The sequence below is a fragment of the Pelobates fuscus genome, chromosome 3 (assembly GCF_036172605.1).
Source record: "Pelobates fuscus isolate aPelFus1 chromosome 3, aPelFus1.pri, whole genome shotgun sequence".
Lineage (NCBI taxonomy): Eukaryota > Metazoa > Chordata > Amphibia > Anura > Pelobatidae > Pelobates > Pelobates fuscus.
In genome coordinates, this window is record NC_086319.1 from 216,468,519 (window position 1) to 216,491,395 (window position 22,877).

Below are 22,877 nucleotides of genomic sequence, written 5' to 3' on the forward strand. Positions count from 1 at the left end.
TATTATTTTTATTTATTAACTTTAAACTTTATTTTTTTTATGATTTTACACTAAGCAGGGAGACTGCCTGTCAGCACAGACAGTCCCCCTGCAGGCAGAGACTAGGACACCTATTGTGACCATGTGGTCGCCCTGTTGGGCGATCACATGGCCACAGGGGTCCTAATCCGCCATGGGGAGACTGTCTGGGCTGCAGGCAGTCTCCCCACACCGGGAGCACCGCCGATCGCCGCCGGGGGAACGACGGCGATCGGGTAAGTACATTGGACCGTTAGGACGGTTCAGGACCGTCCTCGGTCGGCAATGCAAAAATGCCGATGACGGTCCTGAACCGTCCTCGGTCCTTAAGGGGTTAAAGTACTGTGTGGTACATTTCAAATAAAAGTGTGCATAGTTAGACAAAGCATAATACATTTAATGTAAAAAAAAATATACAGAAAGGAAATTTAAACCAAGTTACGTGTTGTCTGATTTTGGAAGACTGGGAAGGGCAATATAACATGATCAATCACTAGGGTGGAAAATCAGTATTAAAATAACAGCAAAATACATACCTCCCTCTCTTACTGCAATGTGATTTAGATAAACTAGATCAAGTATATATTCCAGGTCATGGTCCTGATATCCTTTTTCATGCATATCATCCACAGAGTCAGGATAGATTACTTGATCTCTAAGTGTTCCAATAGACATATAGGGTCTGTGAAAGAAAAAGAGATTTAGTTCAATGTCTTACAATCAACAGTAGATATATATGTAGACTTTTCCAACAAACATTGCTCTTATTTCTAAATTATTAATTATTTTTTTTAGCGCTAAATAAATAAATAAATAAATAAATAAAATAAGAAATACCTTTGTAACAAACATTGATCTTATTTCTAAAGCAGTTATTTTTTTAAACTAAACCAAAAAAATTATATAAAATATATATATATATATATATATACACATATATATATATATATACTCAAACATAAATACATACATAAACACACACACACACTGTTTAAAATGAGAGTTTGAACGGAACACTAGAATGAACGTGAAAAGCTATTTCTGTCCATAACTACGTAATTGTTTAATATGCTTGTGGTGCTATTGCAATATAAATCAATATTTTTATTTATCCAAAATGCTCAAAATGTATGTGGCACACTGTTTCAACTCTGATATTATATTGAAATGTAAAGGTAGCAGCAAGGAACTCTACAGGTTATGAGGACCATCCTCTGCCTCCATGTACTTTCATCAGAAGAGATCTATATCACTTCACCTCCACAACCTCCATTATTAGCACTATGCTTGGTGCTGTGTTATAGGGAAAATCTGAAGATGTTATACATAGCATTGTGCACCAGAATAATTGTGAAGGCTATGCAGAAAACATCTAGATTTACTGGTTGCATGGCAACAACAGGGTAAGGGTGCCAGAGACAACAACAAAATGGTAAGGATGCCAAATAGACTGGGAAAGAGGAGCTACACCAGTAGGGTTATAGATAATGGACAAGCACTAGACCACTATTACCTCCATTCTCAATACAGCAGATACCACTGTATGTTTAGTTTCAGGAGTCATGTTTTTTATAATTTAAAGGATCCCTAAAATGTAAAGATTTTTTTTTCTTTCTTCACACTCAGAATGATTACCATTCTATGTGATTTTTGACTAACATATTCTGGTCAATTTACCAATGCTGCTAAAAATCAGATACGTGTCAATTTAAAGATCCATAATATTTGCTATCATGTCTTGCATGTTGACTTTCAAACATAATAGAGTAAAATAGCAGTCTGTCAATAATAGCTGCAAACAGCAATACTTTGCCACTGTTTGCAGCTATAAATAGTCGGCTCTTGCCGCACATGCACATTCAGCCGATGACGGCGAAAAGGAGGAGGAGGAGAGTTCCCCGCGCTGAGGGAGCCCGGCGGGGGAAAACAGGTAAGATTTAACCCCTTCAGCCCCCTAGAGCCCGGCGGGAGGGGGGCCCTGAGGGAGGGCGGGACCTAGAGTCCCTATAGTGTCAGGAAAACAAGTATGTTTTCCAGGCACTATAGTGGTCCTTTAAGTAATTTATATAGGCTAAAAAGGACAAGATGTTCAGTCTCTTAAGCTCTTAAAGTGACTCCCCAAGTTGAACAGGGTCCCCAAGTCCCTAGAAACCTCTTGAAAATATGTCTTTACCTACACTAGTTATAGATAGGAGGCAAATAATCTGATAAATAAACAAATCAATAATACCTTTAAAAACAAATAAGTAAATAAAAAATGTAATACAATTTGAAGGTTTGATTGAAGATCTTCCTTTTCACTCCAAAAAGGCCAAATAAACATCCATAATAACCAACTACAATCCCTAAGCCTAAAGGTAAAAATCCCCTTGAAAAAAGTAAAAAAGCTGAAAGCCTCCAAAACATATGTATTCTCTATCATCAGAATTACAGTGTACATAAAGCACAAAAATGTAAAAGCCACATTGCAAGATACTGATAAAACAAGTCATATACATAAAGTGTGAACTAAATAAAAAATAAAAAGGTGTTAATCAAATAAAATAAAATATCAACGACATAATCTCCATAAAAGGACACTATAGGCACCAAAACAACTTTAGTTTAATTAAGCAGTTTTAGTGAATAGATCATGTCCATGCAGTCTCACTGCTCAATTCTATGCCATTTAGGAGTTAAAAAACTTGTTTATGCAGACCTAGTCACACCTCCCTGCATGTGACTTACACAGCCTTCCTAAACACTTCCTACAAAATTCATCTAATGTTCACACTTCCTTTAGTAAAAAAGCTGTTTAATGTATAATGTCTTATCTCTAGCTCTGTTAATAGCTTGCTAGACCTTGCTGGAGACTGCACTAGATAAAAACACTTCTAAAACAAGTTAACCTCTAAATGAAAATGAAACCATTTTTATTTCATGCAGGCTGTGTGACTAACAGATATGGGAGGTGTAGGACGGAAACAAAAATGATTTAAAGGGATTCTCCATTGCCAGGAAAACATATTGCCCCTCTCCCTCCCACCACCCCATCCCAAGTTGCTGAAGGGGTTAAAACCCCTTCAGTGACTTACCGGAGTCCAGCGCCGATGCCCCTCGGCGCTGTTCAGGCTCCGCCTACTCTCCTCCCCGGCCACCTAAAGCGCACATGCGCGTTAGAACTCCAAATAGGAAAGCATTATTTAATGCTTTCCTATGGGGATTTTGGTGACGCTGGAGTTCCTCACATAGCGTGAGGACATCCAGCGTTGCTTAAAACACTCTGATGGACAACCACTAGAGGAGGACTTAACCCTGCAAGGTAAATATTGCAGTTTATGAAAACTGCAATAATTACACTTGCAGGGTTAAGGGTAGTGGGAGTTGGCAGCAAGACCACTCCAATGAGCAGAAGTGGTCTGGGTGCCTGGAGTGTCCCTTTAAGTCCTAAATGGCAGTGAATTGAGCAGGGACAGTCCAGGGGCAAGATCTATACACAAAAACGTCTTCATTAAGCTAAATTTGTTTGGGTGACTTATGGATCGACCGATATTGATTTTTAGAGCCGATACCGATAATCTGTGAACTTTCAGGCCAATAGCCGATAACTTACCGATACCGACATTCTGTACATTTACCGTTTTGAAAAAAATAAACTATTTCTACACAAATCTACTGTTAACTGAACATGTTTATTGAACTTTATTTATTTTTTTGCAAATCTTTTTTTATTTTTTATTAAGGTAAATGCACAAAATACACATGCCAGTCAGAAGTTATGTTTTCAAGAATATACAGTTGCAAGAAAAAGTATGTGAACCCTTTGGAATGATATGGATTTCTGCACAAATTGGTCATAAAATGTGATCTGATCATCATCTAAGTCACAACAATAGACAATCACAGTCTGCTTAAACTAATAACACACAAAGAATGAAATGTTGCCATGTTTTTATTGAACACACCATGTAAACATTCACATTGCAGGTGGAAAAAGTATGTGAACCCCTAGACTAATGACATCCCCAAGAGCTAATTTGAGTGAGATGTGAGCCAACTGGAGTCCAATCAATGAGATGAGATTGGAGGTGTTGGTTACAGCTGCCCTGCCCTATAAAAAACACACACCAGTTCTGGGTTTGCTTTTCACAAGAAGCATTGCCTGATGTGAATGATGCCTCGCACAAAAGAGCTCTCAGAAGACCTACGATTAAGAATTGTTGACTTGCATAAAGCTGGAAAGGGTTATAAAAGTATCTCCAAAAGCCTTGCTGTTCATCAGTCCACGGTAAGACAAATTGTCTTTAAATGGAGAAAGTTCAGCAATGCTGCTACTCTCCCTAGGAGTGGCCTTCCTGTAAAGATGACTGCAAGAGCACAGCGCAGACTTCTCAATGAGGTGAAGAAGAATCCTAGAGTGCCAGCTAAAGACTTACAAAAGTCACTGGCAAATGCTAACATCCCTGTTAGCGAATCTACAATACGTAAAACACTAAACAAGAATGGATTTCATGGGAGGATACCATGAAGGAAGCCACTGCTGTCCAAACAAAACATTGCTGCACGTTTACAGTTTGCACAAGAGCACCTGGATGTTCCACAGCAGTACTGGAAAAATATTCTGTGGACAGATGAAACCAAAGTTGAGTTGTTTGGAAGAAACACACAACACTATGTGTGGCGAAAAAGAGGCACAGCACACCAACATCAAAACCTCATCCCAACTGGTGGGGGCATCATGGTTTGGGGCTGCTTTGCTGCGTCAGGGCCTGGACGGATTGCTATCAACGAAGGAAAAATGAATTCCCAAGTTTATCAAGACATTTTGCAGGAGAACTTAAGGCCATCTGTCTACCAGCTGACGCTCAACAGAAGATGGGTATTGCAACAGGACAATGATCCAAAGCATAGAAGTAAATCAACAACAGAATGGCTTAACCCCTTAAGGACACATGACATGTGTGACATGTCATGATTCCCTTTTATTCCAGAAGTTTGGTCCTTAAGGGGTTAAACAGAAGAAAATACGCCTTCTGAAGTGGCCCAGTCAGAGTCCTGACCTCAACCCGAATGAGATGCTGTGGCATGACCTCAAGAAAGCGATTCACACCAGACATCCCAAGAATATTGCTGAACTGAAACAGTTCTGTAAAGAGGAATGGTCAAGAATTACTCCTGACCGTTGTGCACGTCTGATGTGCAACTACAGGAAACGTTTGGTTGAAGTTATTGCTGCCAAAGGAGGTTCAACCAGTTATTAAATCCAAGGGTTCACATACTTTTTCCACCTGCACTGTGAATGTTTACATGGTGTGTTCAATAAAAACATGGCAACATTTCATTCTTTGTGTGTTATTAATTTAAGCAGACTTTGATTGTCTATTGTTGTGACTTAGATGATGATCAGATCACATTTTATGACCAATTTGTGCAGAAATCCATATCATTCCAAAGGGTTCACATACTTTTTCTTGCAACTGTATGTGTGTGTAGTGGATACAGTGATAGTATTTGATTAGTGGATGCAGTGTGTGTGTTTGTGTAGTGTGTAAAGTGAATGCAGTGTGTTTGTGTAGTATGTATATAATGAATGCAGAGTGTGTGTGTGTAGTGAGTGCGTGTTTGTAGTGTGTGTAAAGTGAATGCAGTGTGTTTGTGTAGTGTGTATTTAATGAATGCAGAGTGTGTGTGTTTGTGTAGTGTGTGTATAGTAAATGTAGTGTGTGTGTGTAGTATGTGTTAAGTGAATGTATGTGTGTAATGTGTGTATAGTGAATGCAGTGTGTGTGTAGTGCGCAGAAAGTGAATGCAGTATGTGTGTACCCGGCTGGACTGACAGGAAGTGCTCTCTCTCCTGTCAGTCTGTCCGGGTGCATGAAACAGAAGCTCCTGTACCGCGCTACGCCACGCTACACTCAGTGGTGTATGCACACTAACAGCCACACACACTCAATGACAAACACACAGGTGTCACTGACAGACACAGACTTAATTATCTGACACACACACACTGACAGACACACACTGATTGACAGACACACTGATAATTACACACAGACTCAATGACAAACATACTCTCACTGATTTGACAGACACTCACAAACACACACTGACAGACACACACTCACACTGGCAAACACACTCATACACTGACAGACACACTCATATACTCACACGCACAGACATTTATACAATCACGCACACATACACTTGCAGACACACACACTCACACCTATACACACTCACACATACACTTACAGACAAATACACACACACTCACAGAGAAACACATATACACACTCACACATACACTTACAGACACACACATTCACACAGACAAATACACACACTTACAGACACACATTCACAGACAAACACATACAGACGCACACACTCAGACAAATACACACACACAGACACAGACAAGAACATACACACACTCACATATACCCTTACACACGCGCACACTCACAGACAAATACACACTCACAGACAAACACATACACACACTCACACATACACTTACAAACACACACACACACACTCACAGACAAACATACACACACTCACACATACACTTACAGACACACAAATTATTAATAATAAATGTCCACCCAGCCTCCCTACCTGGAGAGCTGGTGTGGATCTGTCCCTGGGGTCAAGTGGGGCTTCAGTGCGGCGGTTGGCTGTGTTCTAATCAGACGCGGCGAGGGAGCTCTAACCTCTCTGCTCCCTCGCGGGCTGTCTGTTGATGCCGGGAGCTGTAATATGACATCATATTCTGGCTCCCGCGACATCAGCAATCATCGCACGAGGGAGCAGAGAGGTATGAGCTCCCTCGCCGGGGGTCCAGAAGGTGGCCTGGCAAGAGGGAGCGCTTTCCCTCCTGCCGGTCACTGAAATATTGCTCCCCCCATAGCCAGTGCGCCCTAAGGTTCCGTAAATATAGCAAAATCTTACTGTATTCAAGCCTGAAGCTGTAACTCTGAATGCTGTTTGCCTCAGAAAAACAAGCAGTCTGCTGACATCATCAGAAGTGGTAGTCTGATCCAATCACAGCGCTGCCCCATAGGATTGGCTGAGACTGACAAAGAGGCAGATCAGGGGCAGAGCCAGCATGATTGAACCATAGCCCTGGCCAATCAGCATCTCCTCACAGAGATTAATTGAGTCAATGAATCTCTATGAGGAAAGTTCAAGTGTCTGCATGCAGAGGGAGGAGATACTGAATGTTGGATGCATTTTAGGCAGCCATGACCCAGGAAGGATCTCTAACAACCATCTGAGGAGTGGCCAGTGAAGTTATCACTAGGCTGTAATGTAAACACTGCATTTTCTCTGAAAAGACAGTGTTTACTAGACATGTGCATGGGGAAAATTTTTGGTTCGGTTCGGGATTCCGAAATTCTGGATTTTTGCAATTCGGGGCTTCGGCAATTCGGCACTTCAACACTTTGGAACTTTGGCAACTTTGGCACTTCGGACCTTCGGCAACTTCTGAACTTCAGCATTTCAGGACTTCGGCACTTCTATTGCAGCCGTTTAGTAGATAACTCCCAAATTCCCACGGTATTAGGGAGTTATCTACCAAAAGGCTGAAAGACCTAAATTGGTCTTTCAGACAAATTTACTAATACTAAGTAAAAATTACTTAGTATTAGTAAATTTGCCCCTACTCGCTATACCGCGAGTAGGGGCATATCTAGTAAACAGTGAGCAGCCTGTGGCTGCTCACTGTTTAAAAAAAAAAAAAAAAAAGAAAAAAAAAGCACTCTGATTGGCTACTTAATCCACCAATCAGAGCGTTATGAGTCAAATTACACAGCGTGGGAAAATTCCAAAGAACTTTCCCACGCTGTGTAAAATGACACAGAGCACTCTGATTGGTGGATTTCAAACCAACCAATCAGAGTGCTGTGACAGGTAAATGTAGAAACTTACCTGTCAGTCTCTTCATTTACCTGTCAGAGCACTCTGATTGGATGGCTTAAACCCACCAATCAGAGTGCTCTGAGCCTAATTGCAGGGCGGGGCAAGGCTTTATAAGCCTTCCCCCGCCCTGCAAAGCTCAGTCTGCGCGGAGCCCTCCATGGGTGAAGATGGATTTTTTTTTTTTTTGCGCTCGTTTTTTTTTCTTTTTCTAATTAGGTCGGTTATTATGTTTTTTTATTTGACCTTTTTTGGGGCTGAAAAAAGAAGATTTTAGAAAAAAGAAAACATTGAATGGTAAGTTTTTTTTACAGGTTCTCAGTTAAAGGTCCCCCCTCATTATTTTTAGGGTGATGGGGGGTAGGTAAGGGGATCATTTTTCTGATTTTAGGGCCCTCACCCGCCGCTCAGGGGAGGGGGCCCGGGGGTAGGACAATAGGTCCCCCCCCCCATTATTTTACATTAGGGCCCCACCCGCCGCTCAGGGTTGGGAGCCGGGGGGGGGGGGGCAATAGGTCCCCCCTTTAGGTTAAAAGCCCCCACTCAAGCGTCGCGGGTGGGGGCTCGGGAAAGGGAGCCTTTTTTTTTTAATAGACATGCCCCTACTCGCGGTATAGCGAGTAGGGGCATAATTTACTAATACTAAGTAATCTTTACTTAGTATTAGTAAATTTGGCTGAAAGACCAATTTAGGTCTTTCAGCCTTTTAGTAGATAGCTCCCTAATACCGTGGGAATTAGGGAGTTATCTACTTATTCATTCCTGTCATTACACTGACTGGCCAAGTAACTTACATTTTATATGAATGTATGTTACTTGATTGTTGTAAGAGTTGCAAATGCTTACAGGTGAATCCTGGCTATGTTTGTATACTTTTTATTTAAAATTGTATACAGTGTAACATTCTTCTTCTTTCACTGGGTAAGTATATTAGTACTTAGGCAATACTATGCTTCGGCACTTCGGAAATTCGGAAATTCGTTAATTTCGGAACTTTGGGACCTCAGCAATTAGGATATTCAGAAGTACCCGAATGTACAAATTGCCTGAAATTCGGCCAAATTCATATTCGGACCGAAACGAATTGCACATGTCTAGTGTTTACAGCAAAAAGCCTGAAGGTAATGATTCTACTCACCAGATCAAATCCAATAAGCTATAGTTGTTCTGGTGACTATCGTCTCCCTTTAACTTTTCTATGAACATAATGGCACTTTATTACACAAATATCAACTGACAATAATCATTCTCTATGAAAACATAAACACACATTATTAGGAGCAATGTTGTTTCATTTTGTCAATGCTGTGTCTAAATACTATCTGACAAACTAACTGAACAGCTATCACGATATAGATTTGGTGTCGGTGGTCTAAATAATGCTTTCGTAATGTGTTTTTATTAATGAAATGTTGCTCTGATCAGATGAAACACAATCATGGTTGATAAGATAGGGTTAACATATCTTAATTATATATCCCATATAGATACTGTATGTATATCTCAGTTTTTTATGTTTATTTTTCTTTGCCATTTCTTATGTCCAATGTCTTATGTCACATTTGATGAATTGGAAATGTGCTTATGTTATCATAGAGTGAACAACATTTTTCTCAGTGGCAGCAAAATACACTGATAAACCAAAGCATGAGGGAATATAATGTTCTCTTTCAGTAAACTGTGCAATAAAAAAATAAAAGGTACTGAAGTCAACTTATTGACAAGAAGCAAAATATATATTGTCGATGGCCATGAAGCCACATCATAAGAGAATATAATGTCCTCTTTCAGTATACTGTGCAATAAAACGTATTGAATTGAACTGTATTGACACAAAGCCAAAAATATATTGTCAATGGCCATGAGTAAATTATAAGAGTATATAATGTTATCTTCAGGTAAACTGTGCAATAAAAGGTACCGGAGTCCACTATAGTGACAAGAAGCAGCAAATATATTGTCGATGGTTGGGAGGCAGCTTTGAGTCGCAGGTACAGGGGTAGTACAGGCTTATGCTAAACAGTACTAAACTGCTACCTAAGAGTCTATTGGGACGAACTCTGTGACCTAATTTATTAGATTCTGTTTCTAATCCTTATGTATGAAATCTGTTTTTTTTTTTTTAATTAAGTGGCTTTGCGAACTAACCTAACATCCATTTACCACTAAGCAGGGTAGTGCGAGTCCCGAATAATTTGGCTATATACTCTTGTATTTGGGTCCTGCGAGACTAGATCCATTTATCAGACCTAGAGACCTGTGTGTCCTATTGTGTTCAAACTTGAAAACTTCTTTAAAAAAAAAAAAAAAAAAAGAATAAAAATTGATACTTACAATAAAAAAATATATTGTCGCGGGGCCGAACCGCAAAGCGAAGTAGACGCATGGTACTCTAGCTCCTGCGATTTTCAGACAATTCAGTTTCTGGTGCTGAGACAAGGCAGGCAACTGCACTATGAGGTGCTAGCTCTGAGGATAAGCCAGTGACCCAACTTTTGGCCCCTTTAGGGGAGAAAACTAAACTCTGTGACCGAGGACTAGTCAAGCCTACCCAGGTGGTGAGTAGGGTGGACGTCCGCCGCCTTGCTATCCTCCCTGTCTGCAACATAGTGGTCCCCTAATACAATGGGGCCCTACTAATGCCTATTCTGATCTGAGGACTCACATAACCTTCAAGATAGCTGAGCATGACCGGCACTCTGTGGAGAAGTTGACCCCCTTGACCCCTTCAGGGCTCTTGAAGCTCACAGCGGGCAACTCTGGGTGATATCATCTGAGCAACATACCTCTCCCGAGGCCCGGCCTGGGGTGCTACCAGTCAACACTGAAGAAGCTGTGCTGAAATCGCCTGACTGGCTTCCCTAGGTAATCAGGCTGCATGCTGGTAGAGACACATGATGCTGAGTTACACCACTGATTGCTGCACACCTCCAGCTCCCTACCGCAAACGGCTGATACCACCCGACAAGCCACACCACGGCATCAGGGGAATTGTACTCTTTTGGTTAATACTTTACAATGATACCCAAAATGTCTATGTTATTTTGTGAAAATTGCAATGCACTACAAAAATAAAGAATTTAAATAATAATAATAATAATATATATATATATATTTATATTGTCTTTTATTTTTCTTTAAGTTGCACAAGCAAAAAATTGCCTGCTCAAGGTAAGAGTTACATGCAAAACTTTCAAAAGTCCATTGCCAATATCGGAGTAGGCCCTCTTTTGGTTTCATTTCATTCTAATCAGATACTCTGAGCAGCAAAACAACTTTAACATAATGAAGTGGTTTTGGTGTATAGATCTCTACAACAGCAAATGATTAGTTGCTTTTCTATGAGAGGCACTGGATTAGCATAATGAGACAATTGCTATGTGTGTGACATGTGCATGAAAAGCATCTGATTGGACATCAATATTAATGACTTTATAGGAGGATGCTCAGGCTGAAATTAAAGTCTGCCTTGGTGCTGGAATAAAGGTAAGTTCAACATTTTATTTATTTATTTTTTCAAATTTTTTAAAGGGTTACTCCAGACACCATGATCATTTCACTGATTTGAAGTGGTCATGGTACTTAGAGTCTGTAAGGGTTAAAGCACATACTTGCCGGATGTCAAATTCCACCTTAGGCAGCATCCTTAGTCAGTTGCCCAGCAAGAGTTCTGGGTTGGCTAATATCACATCTGTGCATATTCAGCATCTGTTGTCAGCATGCATATCATGCTTGCAACAGACAACCAATATTGGCACTGCCCCACTCTGTGCTGCCCAAATACTACCTTCAGCTTGTCCTATGAGATTAATTTCTCTCAGCAGTGACGGGTAGTGATATCACCGCAGAAGTATTAGAATGCAAGGAAACCTTGCCTTTGCCACATTTCTGCTTTGTTTTATTTTTTTTTAGAGGATGCCAGCAAAGGTTTGTCTAATAAAAAACACTTTTTTTCTGTTTTCTCAAATTAAGTAACTCTTTAATTAACTGGGGTCAATATAAATTTGTGTAATTTACAGACTTTAAGCTGTTAGCAATTTAGCAATGAATAAAACAAACAAAAACAACTGAAATAGCTCAACACGACCAATGCTTTAAGTGGTCTCCCCAAATTCAACTGAAAACTTACAATGACTTTTACGCCCTCAAAATTATTAAACCCTTTGAACAGAATCCCTCACAGCAGCACAAATATGCAAATAAAAGTGGAGTCTCAAGCATACCTGATGCAATTAATCAAGTGCTTCATAAGCTGAACCAGGTGTGCTTGAGCTGGAACATATGAAATACCTCAACTGGCTAGAGGTTTGAGGAGTGTCACATTTGATTGATTGTTGGAAATATGGCTAAGTCAAAAGAATGGCCCATAAAAGTTACGAGAAGAGATCATAGCCCTACATAAACAAGCAACAGGATATAAAAATATAGAAAAGGCATTAAATGTTCCTAGACACTCCAATGGAAGCAAAGTTCACAAGTTCAATGTTGAAGGAACAGTGTTTACACTACCTGGACGGGGAAGAAAAAGGAAGCAATCAAAGGCTGAACCCAGATTTATGAGAAGGCAGGTTGTAAAAAGCCCTCGAGTGACTGCAAAAGACCTGCAGCAAGACTTAGAGGTATCAGTGAGCACAGTAAGGCACATACTAAACACAGATGGTTTCTATGCCAGTACTCCAAATGAGTACACCACTGATGACCCAAAAGCACAAGAAAGGTCGTCTCCAACATACTCAAATCATATAAATAAACTACAGAAGTTTTGGGATTCTGTTCTGTGGAGCGATGAACCAAAATTGGATCAGCGGTATGTCTGGAGGAAGAAGAACACTCTGTCTACAATTGTTTCGATTCAGTTTATTCTCAGTCTGGTGCAGTATCTCACAGTGCCACTACCTGTCTGTGGTGCTATTTCAGGCTGCTGCACCTAGACTGAGATCTCTCTCTGTTCACAGCTGGCCTTACTTTGTAATTAACTTCTCCCTATTTCGTTGAGCCTCAACCTTTCTTATTTGTCAGTTCATTGATGTTAATGTTGTTGATCTGGTCCTGCCTATCCTGTGTTCCTGTGCTAGCTGTCTCTCTGTGTTCCTGAGCTGGCTGCTTCCCTGTATCCAGAGGCCTTTTCCTGCGTACCCTGTATCCACAGGCCTTTTCCCTGTGTTCTTTGTATCCAGAGGCCTCTCCTGCGTTCCCTGTATATAGAGGCCCTTCTGCTACATTTAGTTATCTGTACACTGTGTGCAGAATTATTAGGCAAATTAGTATTTTGACCACATCATCCTCTTCATGCATGTTGTCTTACTCCAAGCTGTATAGGCTCGAAGGCCTACTACCAATTAAGCATATTAGGTGATGTGCATCTCTGTAATGAGAAGGGGTGTGGTCTAATGACATCAACACCCTATATCAGGTGTGCATAATTATTAGGCAACTTCCTTTCCTTTGGCAAAATGGGTCAAAAGAAGGACTTGACAGGCTCGGAAAAGTCAAAAATAGTGAGATATCTTGCAGAGGGATGCAGCACTCTTAAAATTGCAAAGCTTCTGAAGCGTGATCATCGAACAATCAAGCGTTTCATTCAAAATAGTCAACAGGGTCGCAAGAAGCGTGTGGAGAAACCAAGGCGCAAAATAACTGCCCATGAACTGAGAAAAGTCAAGAGTGCAGCTGCCAAGATGCCACTTGCCACCAGTTTGGCCATATTTCAGAGCTGCAACATCACTGGAGTGCCCGAAAGCACAAGGTGTGCAATACTCAGAGACATGGCCAAGGTAAGAAAGTCTGAAAGACGACCACCACTGAACAAGACACACAAGCTGAAACGTCAAGACTGGGCCAAGAAATATCTCAAGACTGATTTTTCTAAGGTTTTATGGACTGATGAAATGAGAGTGAGTCTTGATGGGCCAGATGGATGGATTGGTAAAGGGCAGAGAGCTCCAGTCTGACTCAGACACCAGCAAGGTGGAGGTGGAGTACTGGTTTGGGCTGGTATCATCAAAGATGAGCTTGTGGGGCCTTTTCGGGTTGAGGATGGAGTCAAGCTCAACTCCCAGATTCTGGAAGACACCTTCTTCAAGCAGTGGTACAGGAAGAAGTCTGCATCCTTCAAGAAAAACATGATTTTCATGCAGGACAATGCTCCATCACACGCGTCCAAGTACTCCACAGCGTGGCTGGCAAGAAAGGGTATAAAAGAAGAAAATCTAATGACATGGCCTCCTTGTTCACCTGATCTGAACCCCATTGAGAACCTGTGGTCCATCATCAAATGTGAGATTTACAAGGAGGGAAAACAGTACACCTCTCTTAACAATGTCTGGGAGGCTGTGGTTGCTGCTGCACGCAATGTTGATGGTGAACAGATCAAAACACTGACAGAATCCATGGATGGCAGGCTTTTGAGTGTCCTTGCAAAGAAAGGTGGCTATATTGGTCACTGATTTGTTTTTGTTATGTTTTTGAATGTAAGAAATGTATATTTGTGAATGTTGAGATGTTATATTGGTTTCACTGGTAAAAATAAATAATTGAAATGGGTATATATTTGTTTTTTGTTAAGTTGCCTAATAATTATGCACAGTAATAGTCACCTGCACACACAGATATCACCCTAAAATAGCTATAACTAAAAACAAACTAAAAACTACTTCCAAAAATATTCAGCTTTGATATTAATGAGTTTTTGGGGTTCATTGAGAACATGGTTGTTGTTCAATAATAAAATTAATCCTCAAAAATACAACTTGCCTAATAATTCTGCACTCCCTGTATTTGTATTTTATTTAACTGCCTTTTTTGTAAATATCAATACACTTATTTTATTGCCTTGATTTGTGTGTATATTGGTTTCTTTGCATTCTGGCTTCCACTCTATAGAGGATGCTGCACTGGTCAGCACCCCTTCCCGACGACCAGACCCCTGACAACAATTAGGCATGGTGGTGGCTCGGTGATGTTACTGCTATTTTACTTATTTTTATAAGACTCATTAGGAGGTTTTAGCCACTTTTAGGTCTGAAGAGAGATCACTGTGAAATGCAGTAGATGTAGGGATTTTGCAGCAGACACAGGAACTTCATAAATTATGCCCTGTAATCCACCCTCGGTTGCTATATGCCTGATTATGACCAAATGTGACCTCAGTACAATTCAAGCTTTTTCTGAGCCTCAAGCAGTTTTCTTAGGAAACTTTTCTTCCACCAGTTCATAATCCTCAAACTTCAAACTGATAACAAACTGCAAACCTACCAGCAACCCGGAGGGAAATACAAGCAGCACTACAGAAGTTAAAGAAAATTAATGTAAATAAAGCTCCGGGGCCTGATGGTATTCACTCACGAGTACTTAAGGAGCTAAGTATGGAAATAAGTGAACCTCTGAATTTAATCTTTCAAGATTCTTTTCTTTCAGGAATTGTAACCAGAGGATTGAAGGAAGATAGATGTTGTTCCTATATTTAAAAAATAGTTAAAATAATTGCCTTGTCCACAGTCAGACAAGAGTAAGTGGTCAGACTGTGGTTTTTTGCAGAGTAATGAACATTTGTGTACAGGCAATAGAGAGTTGATAATATTTAATATAAAACAGTAGGGGTTCAAGTATATTGTTAGAGAACCTGAGAATACATTAGGAAGCATAACTTGGTATGAAGGACAGCTCCACAGGTTTGGGTAATGTAGTGTATGAAATGATTGGAGCTGGGGGGGTGTTGGTGTTACTTGGAGCTAGAATAGTCGGGGTTATCCCGGTCTCGACTTAGGTCGTTCCGCTAATCGTGGCCTTGGCATAGAGCCAATACTGCAGAGTGTCCAGAAAGGTGCAAACTGGAAAAAATAATGTAGAAGCTTAGGGCAGACCCTATCATTAAGGAGAAGAAAATATGACCAAAGAGAGAGTCATATTTCGTTGTGCCATGGGTCGCTGGGACAAAGGGGATGAATTTAGCAGGATCCCAGACAGTGGTGGTGGTGGGCTGGGGGCCGACACCAAGGCACAGTGTAGACAGGATAGCATCCATCTCTGAGGCATCTGACATCTTGACCTCTGTGTAGCGAGGAGATCCAGATCTGTATTTTAGGCTGTTGGCAGTCAGGATTGAAGTGAGAGGTCGGGGAGTCTTCCTCCACTGTAGGGTACTGCGGGAAAGGTTGGAGAAAAAAGTGAGATCCATCTCCTCAAACTGGTACAGCGTCTTCCCCCTGGTCGCGTTCAGTAAGGCGGCTTTGTCCTGCCCACTCTGGAATTTAACCAGAAGATCGCTAGACGCAGTCGCCGCGCTCGGCTAAGTTTTGGGCAGTCGGAACATGCCATCAAGTGTTATGCCCTTTGCTTGTTTTGGGGGTAGTATAGCTGCAAACAGCCTGTGGAGGAGATGTGGATTTCTGCCATGGTGATGCTTTCTGATATGCCCCTGATCTTGAGGTGTTTCCACCTTCTCTTATCCTCTTGCGCTGCCAGTTGGTGGGTTAGGGGAACTTGGGCTGAAGTAAGGTCCTGAACCTGTTTCTTCAGTTCTTTTATGTGGTTGCTATGGGTGTCTGTGGTGTGTTTCACTGTTGCCATGCGTGCACTGAACCCCTGAACATCCTCCCTCACCTGTGATATCTCAGCAGAGAGTGATTTCCTGAGCTCTGCCACAAGATTGGTGAATATAGCTGTTGTGACAGACGGAGAGGTGATCTCTTTCAGGGGTGAAGACTTGGGTCGCCTTTTGTAGCCCAGATTGTCCATGCCGTGGAGGAGTGAATCGCCTGAGTCAGAGAAATCGTTGAGTACCGCCGCCATATTGGACACGCATGTCCCATGCGGCCTTCGCAGTAAGTCTCCGATATCGGCGGTAGACCTGGGGTGAGCTGGTCTCGGCTTGTTATTCTTTCTCCCCATCACGTAGTGCACCCCTGTGGGCTTAATGACAGATTAAGATGTGCCTTGATCAGCCGGTATTTGGGCTCTTTTAGCCTGAAGGCACGGAGCTCCGCGATCGTGCGACTGCTCGTGTCGGGACCTAGCTCCGCCTCCTGAGGGCCTTTTAAGGGATAATAATCAGGAATTAATTTGGAAGAACTTTGTTATTAGCAATAATCAGCATAGTTTTATGACATATAGGTCATGTCAAAGTAACCTAATTGCATTCTACAAAGAAGTAAGTAGAAGTATAGATCAGGGTGTTGCAGTGGATGTGATCTACTTGGATTTTGCCAAGGCATTTGATATGGTTCCTCACAATAGGTTAGTCTTTTAAACTAAAAGAAATTGGTCTAGATAAATATTCTCGTTCTTGGGTAGAACAGTGGCTTAAGGATAGAGTACAATGAGTTGTCATTAATGGTACATTTTCAAACTGGACAAAAGTGGTAAGTAGTGTCCCTCAGTGTTCTGTTTTGGGACCGTTTCTATTTAACATATTTATAAATGATCTTGAAATAGGCATTGAAAGCCATGTTTTAGTGTTTGCAGATGACATAAAACTTTGTAATGTAATAAAATGTGAGCAGGATATTGCTTTGCTGCAGAGGGCCACTAAAATGGCAAATTAAATTTAATGTAGAGAAATGCAAAGTTATGCACTTCAGGGTAAGTAATGCACAAGCAACTTACACCCTAAATGGTAGTGAATTAGGGATAACACACGAGAAGGATTTGGGAATTGTTATAGACAACAAATTAGGCAGCAATATGTCAATCGTCAGTTGCTAAGGCCACTAAGGTATTGTCAAGTATAAATAGGGGCATAAATTCTCGGGAAGAAGTTGGCCTCTTTATAAATTGCTGGTAAGACCACACCTTGAATATGCTGTGCAATTTTGGGCACCTGTTCTAAAGAAGGATATCATGGCACTAGAGAAAGTGCAGAGATGGGCTACAAAATTTATAAAAGGAATGGAGCATTTTTAGTCATAAAGAAAGGTTAAAAAATTTAAATCTCTTTAGTATGGAAAAACGGCGCCTCAGTGGGGATATGATAACATTATACAAATATATTCGGGGGACAGTACAAACCATTATCTGGAAACCTATTCATAAACAGGGCTATACATAGGACACAAGGTCACGCTTTTAGGCCGGAAGAAAGGAGATTTAGCCTGAGCCAAAGAAAAGGCTTTTTTACAGTAAGAACTATAAGGATGTGGAATTCTCTGCCTGAAGAGGTTTTTTTTAAATCTGAGTCCATATAGATGTTTAAACAGCAATTGGATAAATACTTGCAAAAACACAACCCACAGGGATATAATTTCTAATTAGTGCGTCGTTGGCGGTCTTCCATTGCTGCCAGCCGGGCCGAAATTGCTTGTTGCTGGGTCCAGATCTGCTGTACCAAATCTTGCAGCCTGGACAGTTGAGTTTGCACTTCAACAATGTCCTCTTCTGAGGCCTTTACACTTTTCCTGATGGTCTGCATGTCTGTTTTGATGTCAGCTAGTTCCGCTGCCAGAATTTTGCGGAAGTCAGTCAAGAGGACCTTTAGGTCATGCTTGGTGGTTGGAGTTGACTCGGCGAAAATCTCTGAAGAGAGAGGTTGTGGGGTTCGCGGGTCCGGTGATGCCGCTCGGGTGATATCATGCATGTCTTCTGCGAGAGTGTACCTGTCGCCATGGTAGGCTTTTGTGAGCGGCTGCCCATGATTGGCATACAGACGGGAGAGGTAGATGTTGCGGGGTGTGAGGCCAGATTCTCCCATGTCTCTGAGGGTCTGCCAATGAGTGTCTCTAGGCCCGGGAATTTCTAAGTGGGGTAGGCACCTCCGTTTCAGCTGAGTTACAGTAAGAAAAAACTGCATCTAGTTATGCGGCTAGTGCTGTGGGATCCAGCTATCAGCTTTTTGTGTCTGGATGGGCTTCAGATTTTGAGATATTCAATCAGTTTTGTAGAAATATGGAGGAGCTTACAAGAATTGCATCTGTTCTAGCCAGGGAGCAAGCTCTGTCCCATATGTTTTTTTAAGTACATAAACTGTTTAATTACAATTATGCTATATCATAATTATTGATGAAGACGTTAAAGGACCACTATAGTGCCTGGAAAACAAACTCGTTTTCCTGGCACTATAGTGCCCTGAGGGTGCCCCACCCTCAGGTTCCCACTCCCACCAGGCTGAATGGAGAGGAAGGGGGTTAAACACTTACCTTTCTCCAGTGCCGGGCTCCCTCGGCGCTGGAGACTTTCCTCCTCCTTCGCTCGTCATCGGCTGAATGCGCATGCGCAGCAAGAGCCGCGCGCGCATTCAGCCAGTCCATAGGAAAGTATTCTCAATGCTTTCCTATGGACGCTGGCGTCTTCTCACTGTATAAATCACAGTGAGAAGCGCCTCTAGCGGCTGTCAATGAGACAGCCACTAGAGGCTGGATTCACCCATTTGTAAACTGCTATGTTTACAGCAGGCAGGGTTAATCCTAGATGGACCTGGCGCCCAGACCACTTCATTAAGCTGAAGTGGTCTGGGTGCCTATAGTGGACCTTTAAGACTCCCTTTCCACCTTCAGGGAAAGTGTGTAATTTTGTTTTCCTGCTCATTTAAAATGTTTCAAGTTTATTTCAGCCTTTATACTCTTTAATCAATTAATCTGTTACCTTTTAAAGAATATATCATTTTATAAAAGTGACTTTATGCAATCAATAAATAAGAACATATGATGGTTAACTATTCCATGACTGGTTTGAAAAATTATTCTGACAAGAAAATAAACATAAAATTACAATATAATCAAAATGCATTTATAGTATTGAATCGTATGATACAAATAAAGCACATTTCTATTTATTTAGACTTCTATAAAGATAGATCCAAACAACAAGTTTAAAGACAGAAAAATGGGAATGCACTGAATAATCTGTGACTAGAAAATACTCAACACCAAGCATTAGTATAACCAACCTAACTTCTGGTGCAAACAATTGGTATGAGCTGAATACACTGGGTTTGATTGTGAAAGCCAGACTATGGGAGAAGTAATTCTGACTGATACAAGCGGCTGACAATCAAATAAAGCAAATATTAAGGGGAAAAATTACAAAACAAAGTACTCATGTAGGGAAGTCAAATTAGTTTAGGGCAGATGATAACATATATGGCCGTTCAATAGAGCACAGCAGAGACAAGTATCTGAACTTGTGTAACCATTTACTAGTAAGCGGACAGGTTCTTTATTTGTGTAAAATGTAACCATCTGCAGCAAATACAATGGGATGAAAGGTAGCATTAGAACTATATACTCTATAGGATACATACCTTTGTGGGATATAGAACATTTGTTCAGGAGGGGGTTTATAGAGAACTCCTTCATAAACAGGCCATAGACCACCTAAAATTCTAAAGAGAGAACTTTTTCCACAGCCATTTGGACCCGTAATTAGAAGATGCATTCCTTCTTTTACCTGAAAACAAATAAGTATAATGAGATCGGCACAATGGGGTCTGTAAGTATAACAGTAATATACTTTTTTTAAAAAGACAATCTAAGAGGAAGTGGTGTACTGAATTCTACGCTAATACTTAATACTTTCATAGAAACTATTTTACTTTGCAGTACCACGTATTACTGTATATTTACTATTTCCAACTGACATTTTAAATGAAGAGGGATTACACATATAAATAATAATAATGCAAACTTGTGCCTGTAAAATAAAATCATTGAGTCATTGGAATTTCCTGTTAATGTGTAGGTAGTTATTGCATGGTTGAGACTTTATTTTATGTAAGCTTATGTAGTTTCATTAAAAAAAATCTGTACAATAATTGCAATAAACATGGAAAACATAATATGTACCATTAATAAAAAAAGAGCAGTGCTAACCTTTAAGTAATGCTAAACCATATAAAAAATACCGGTTGTGTAACCTAATCTCAAGAAAAGCGAGTGAGAACGTCAAACACCCATTAGGTAATCAGAAAATTATGCTATTATGTGATGCTAGTCTCCTATAATGGTAATACAAAATAAAAAACATATTAGCATTAAAATATCTGAGCAAGAAGCAGCTTTGGAAAGTTACAGTATACTGTATATGAGGCATACATTTTGAAACTTTAGTTGGTAGATACATTTTTAACTAAATGTAACCGTTATACATGACCAAATCTCACGAGAGGCAAAATGTGATTAACACAACATCGAAAACACTGATTATCGCATTTGCACAGAGGAAAAACTGCATTCTATCAAAGTGCAAATTATATGTTAATACATTCTAATTACATATCATTATATGGCTCACTCTATAATTAAGTAAAAAGTAGTATGAACTAGGGGAAATACAATGTGAGGTATCTTTATTATGAGCAGATTTATTCCTTGGAGGTTTTATTGATTATAAAGATCATGAGTAGCTTTAAAAAGGGCATGTTGCATATAAATAATAAATATATTGTAAATTTTTGGGTAAAGTATAAATTCAGTCAGTGTGTTACATGAGATTCTTCTTTCTTTAATATACAGTATAATTTTTTGTGAGATTCAGTTTGTATTATTTGTGCTAACATCCACACCACACTTTTGTTAAAAAAAAAGAAACTAAAAAAAACAACTAATTTTGAGGATGGACTCACCCATTCTTTAACATTAACTTCCAGAGTGCCGAATAGTATAAATCTGGAACTGGCTAATCCTAAGAAAGTTGTAACAGTAGCAAGTTACGATGACACTTTGTAAATTTATCTTTTTTGAATGTTCGTAATAGCAGCTATGCCATATGTATTCTTGACGTATACATTTTGGGATTCAAGTGTGTTAATAGAACTCAATATAAATAGGGTATGACACTCAATTAAACAAAACCTAGAAAATGGAGTAAAAATGATAGCCCTCTCTAAACTGCTCTACCTTTCGCATATAATTTCCCTCTCCTTTCCTCAATGGTATTCAACAGACAATGAATAATGTATATGCAACTAAAATTAAAAACAGGACAAAGCAGTCTAACCTGTACCTCCTTTCCGACAGAAGTATATATGAATTCCTAATAAAATAACATATTATAATGCTGCTGTATTAGTCAATGCTGTACACAGTTGGTTAGACTTGGAACAATCGGATGTACATGCCAGCTGGGTTTGCGCTTATATTTTTGTTGGATTCCCCTCCTAAGCTATGCGACGGTTGATTAAATGGGCTACCCTTCCCCTTGCATTGCCCAAACACTGTCTTTGGTCCCTGTTCTCCACCCCCTCCCCCCCCACTGTGGACTGGTGGTGGCTATCTCGGTCCCCACTGAAGTGCTGACCAGATAACAGCCATAATACCCTGCCGTTCACATGAAGCGGACTCCCTGCCACATGTGCTCTAAGATGGCGTCGAAGGGAAGACTGACGCTCAGCAATCTCCCACAAAATGGGCCTCGCAGTGCATTGCTTAAGCCTTTGAGCGACTATAGTTGCAATTCTGGACACAATTTGCCACATTTATGAAGACTCTAAGCAGTCTAGGTGGTTATAGCTACGTTAATATGTAACAAGGGTGATCTGTGTGGAAAATAGGCGAGTGGTAGTAAGTATATAACATATTTTATGTGGATCTCTCTAGTCCACCAGATTAGAAGGTATAATAAGGATTAGGGAGTTTGAGAGAGGGTTAGTAAGAAAAAAAACCACCAACCACAAGTCCCTTAAGTGGAGTGCTGAATAGTACTTACCCCTAAACTTAGGGGTATCAGGTAGTCCAAATGAAGATTTAGATATGCAATACTCGTAAGAAAATACGCAAAAAATATATTTCTCTGGTGAAGTATGTTTAGAGGAAATTTGAACAAATTAAAACACCAAATGGTATATTGCTCATCTTTTCCAAAATCAAATCTGTATACCTGGCTCTGGTTTGAACAGCTTGTTACCCACTAAGAGGGGTACACCTTCTTTGGAGGTAGATGAAGATAGCAGCATACGTTAATATGTAATTGGTGTGACAATATGCTCACATGTTTCTTAGTTGGCTAGTAACCATAGCATAATG

At 40.4% G+C, this 22,877-nt stretch overlaps 1 protein-coding gene across 3 annotated transcripts in view; it reads right to left on the reverse strand.

Moving 5' to 3' along the window:
• ABCD2 (ATP binding cassette subfamily D member 2) overlaps nucleotides 1-22,877 on the reverse strand; it is a 104,555-nt gene that overhangs the window by 23,832 nt on the left and 57,846 nt on the right. For all 3 annotated transcript variants that reach the window (XM_063448075.1, XM_063448076.1, XM_063448078.1), the window contains 2 exons: nucleotides 20,159-20,304; nucleotides 555-700 (listed from right to left, as the gene is read on the reverse strand). In XM_063448075.1, coding sequence (XP_063304145.1) covers nucleotides 555-700; nucleotides 20,159-20,304 — 292 coding nt within the window. The remainder of the gene's footprint in view (nucleotides 1-554; nucleotides 701-20,158; nucleotides 20,305-22,877) is intronic.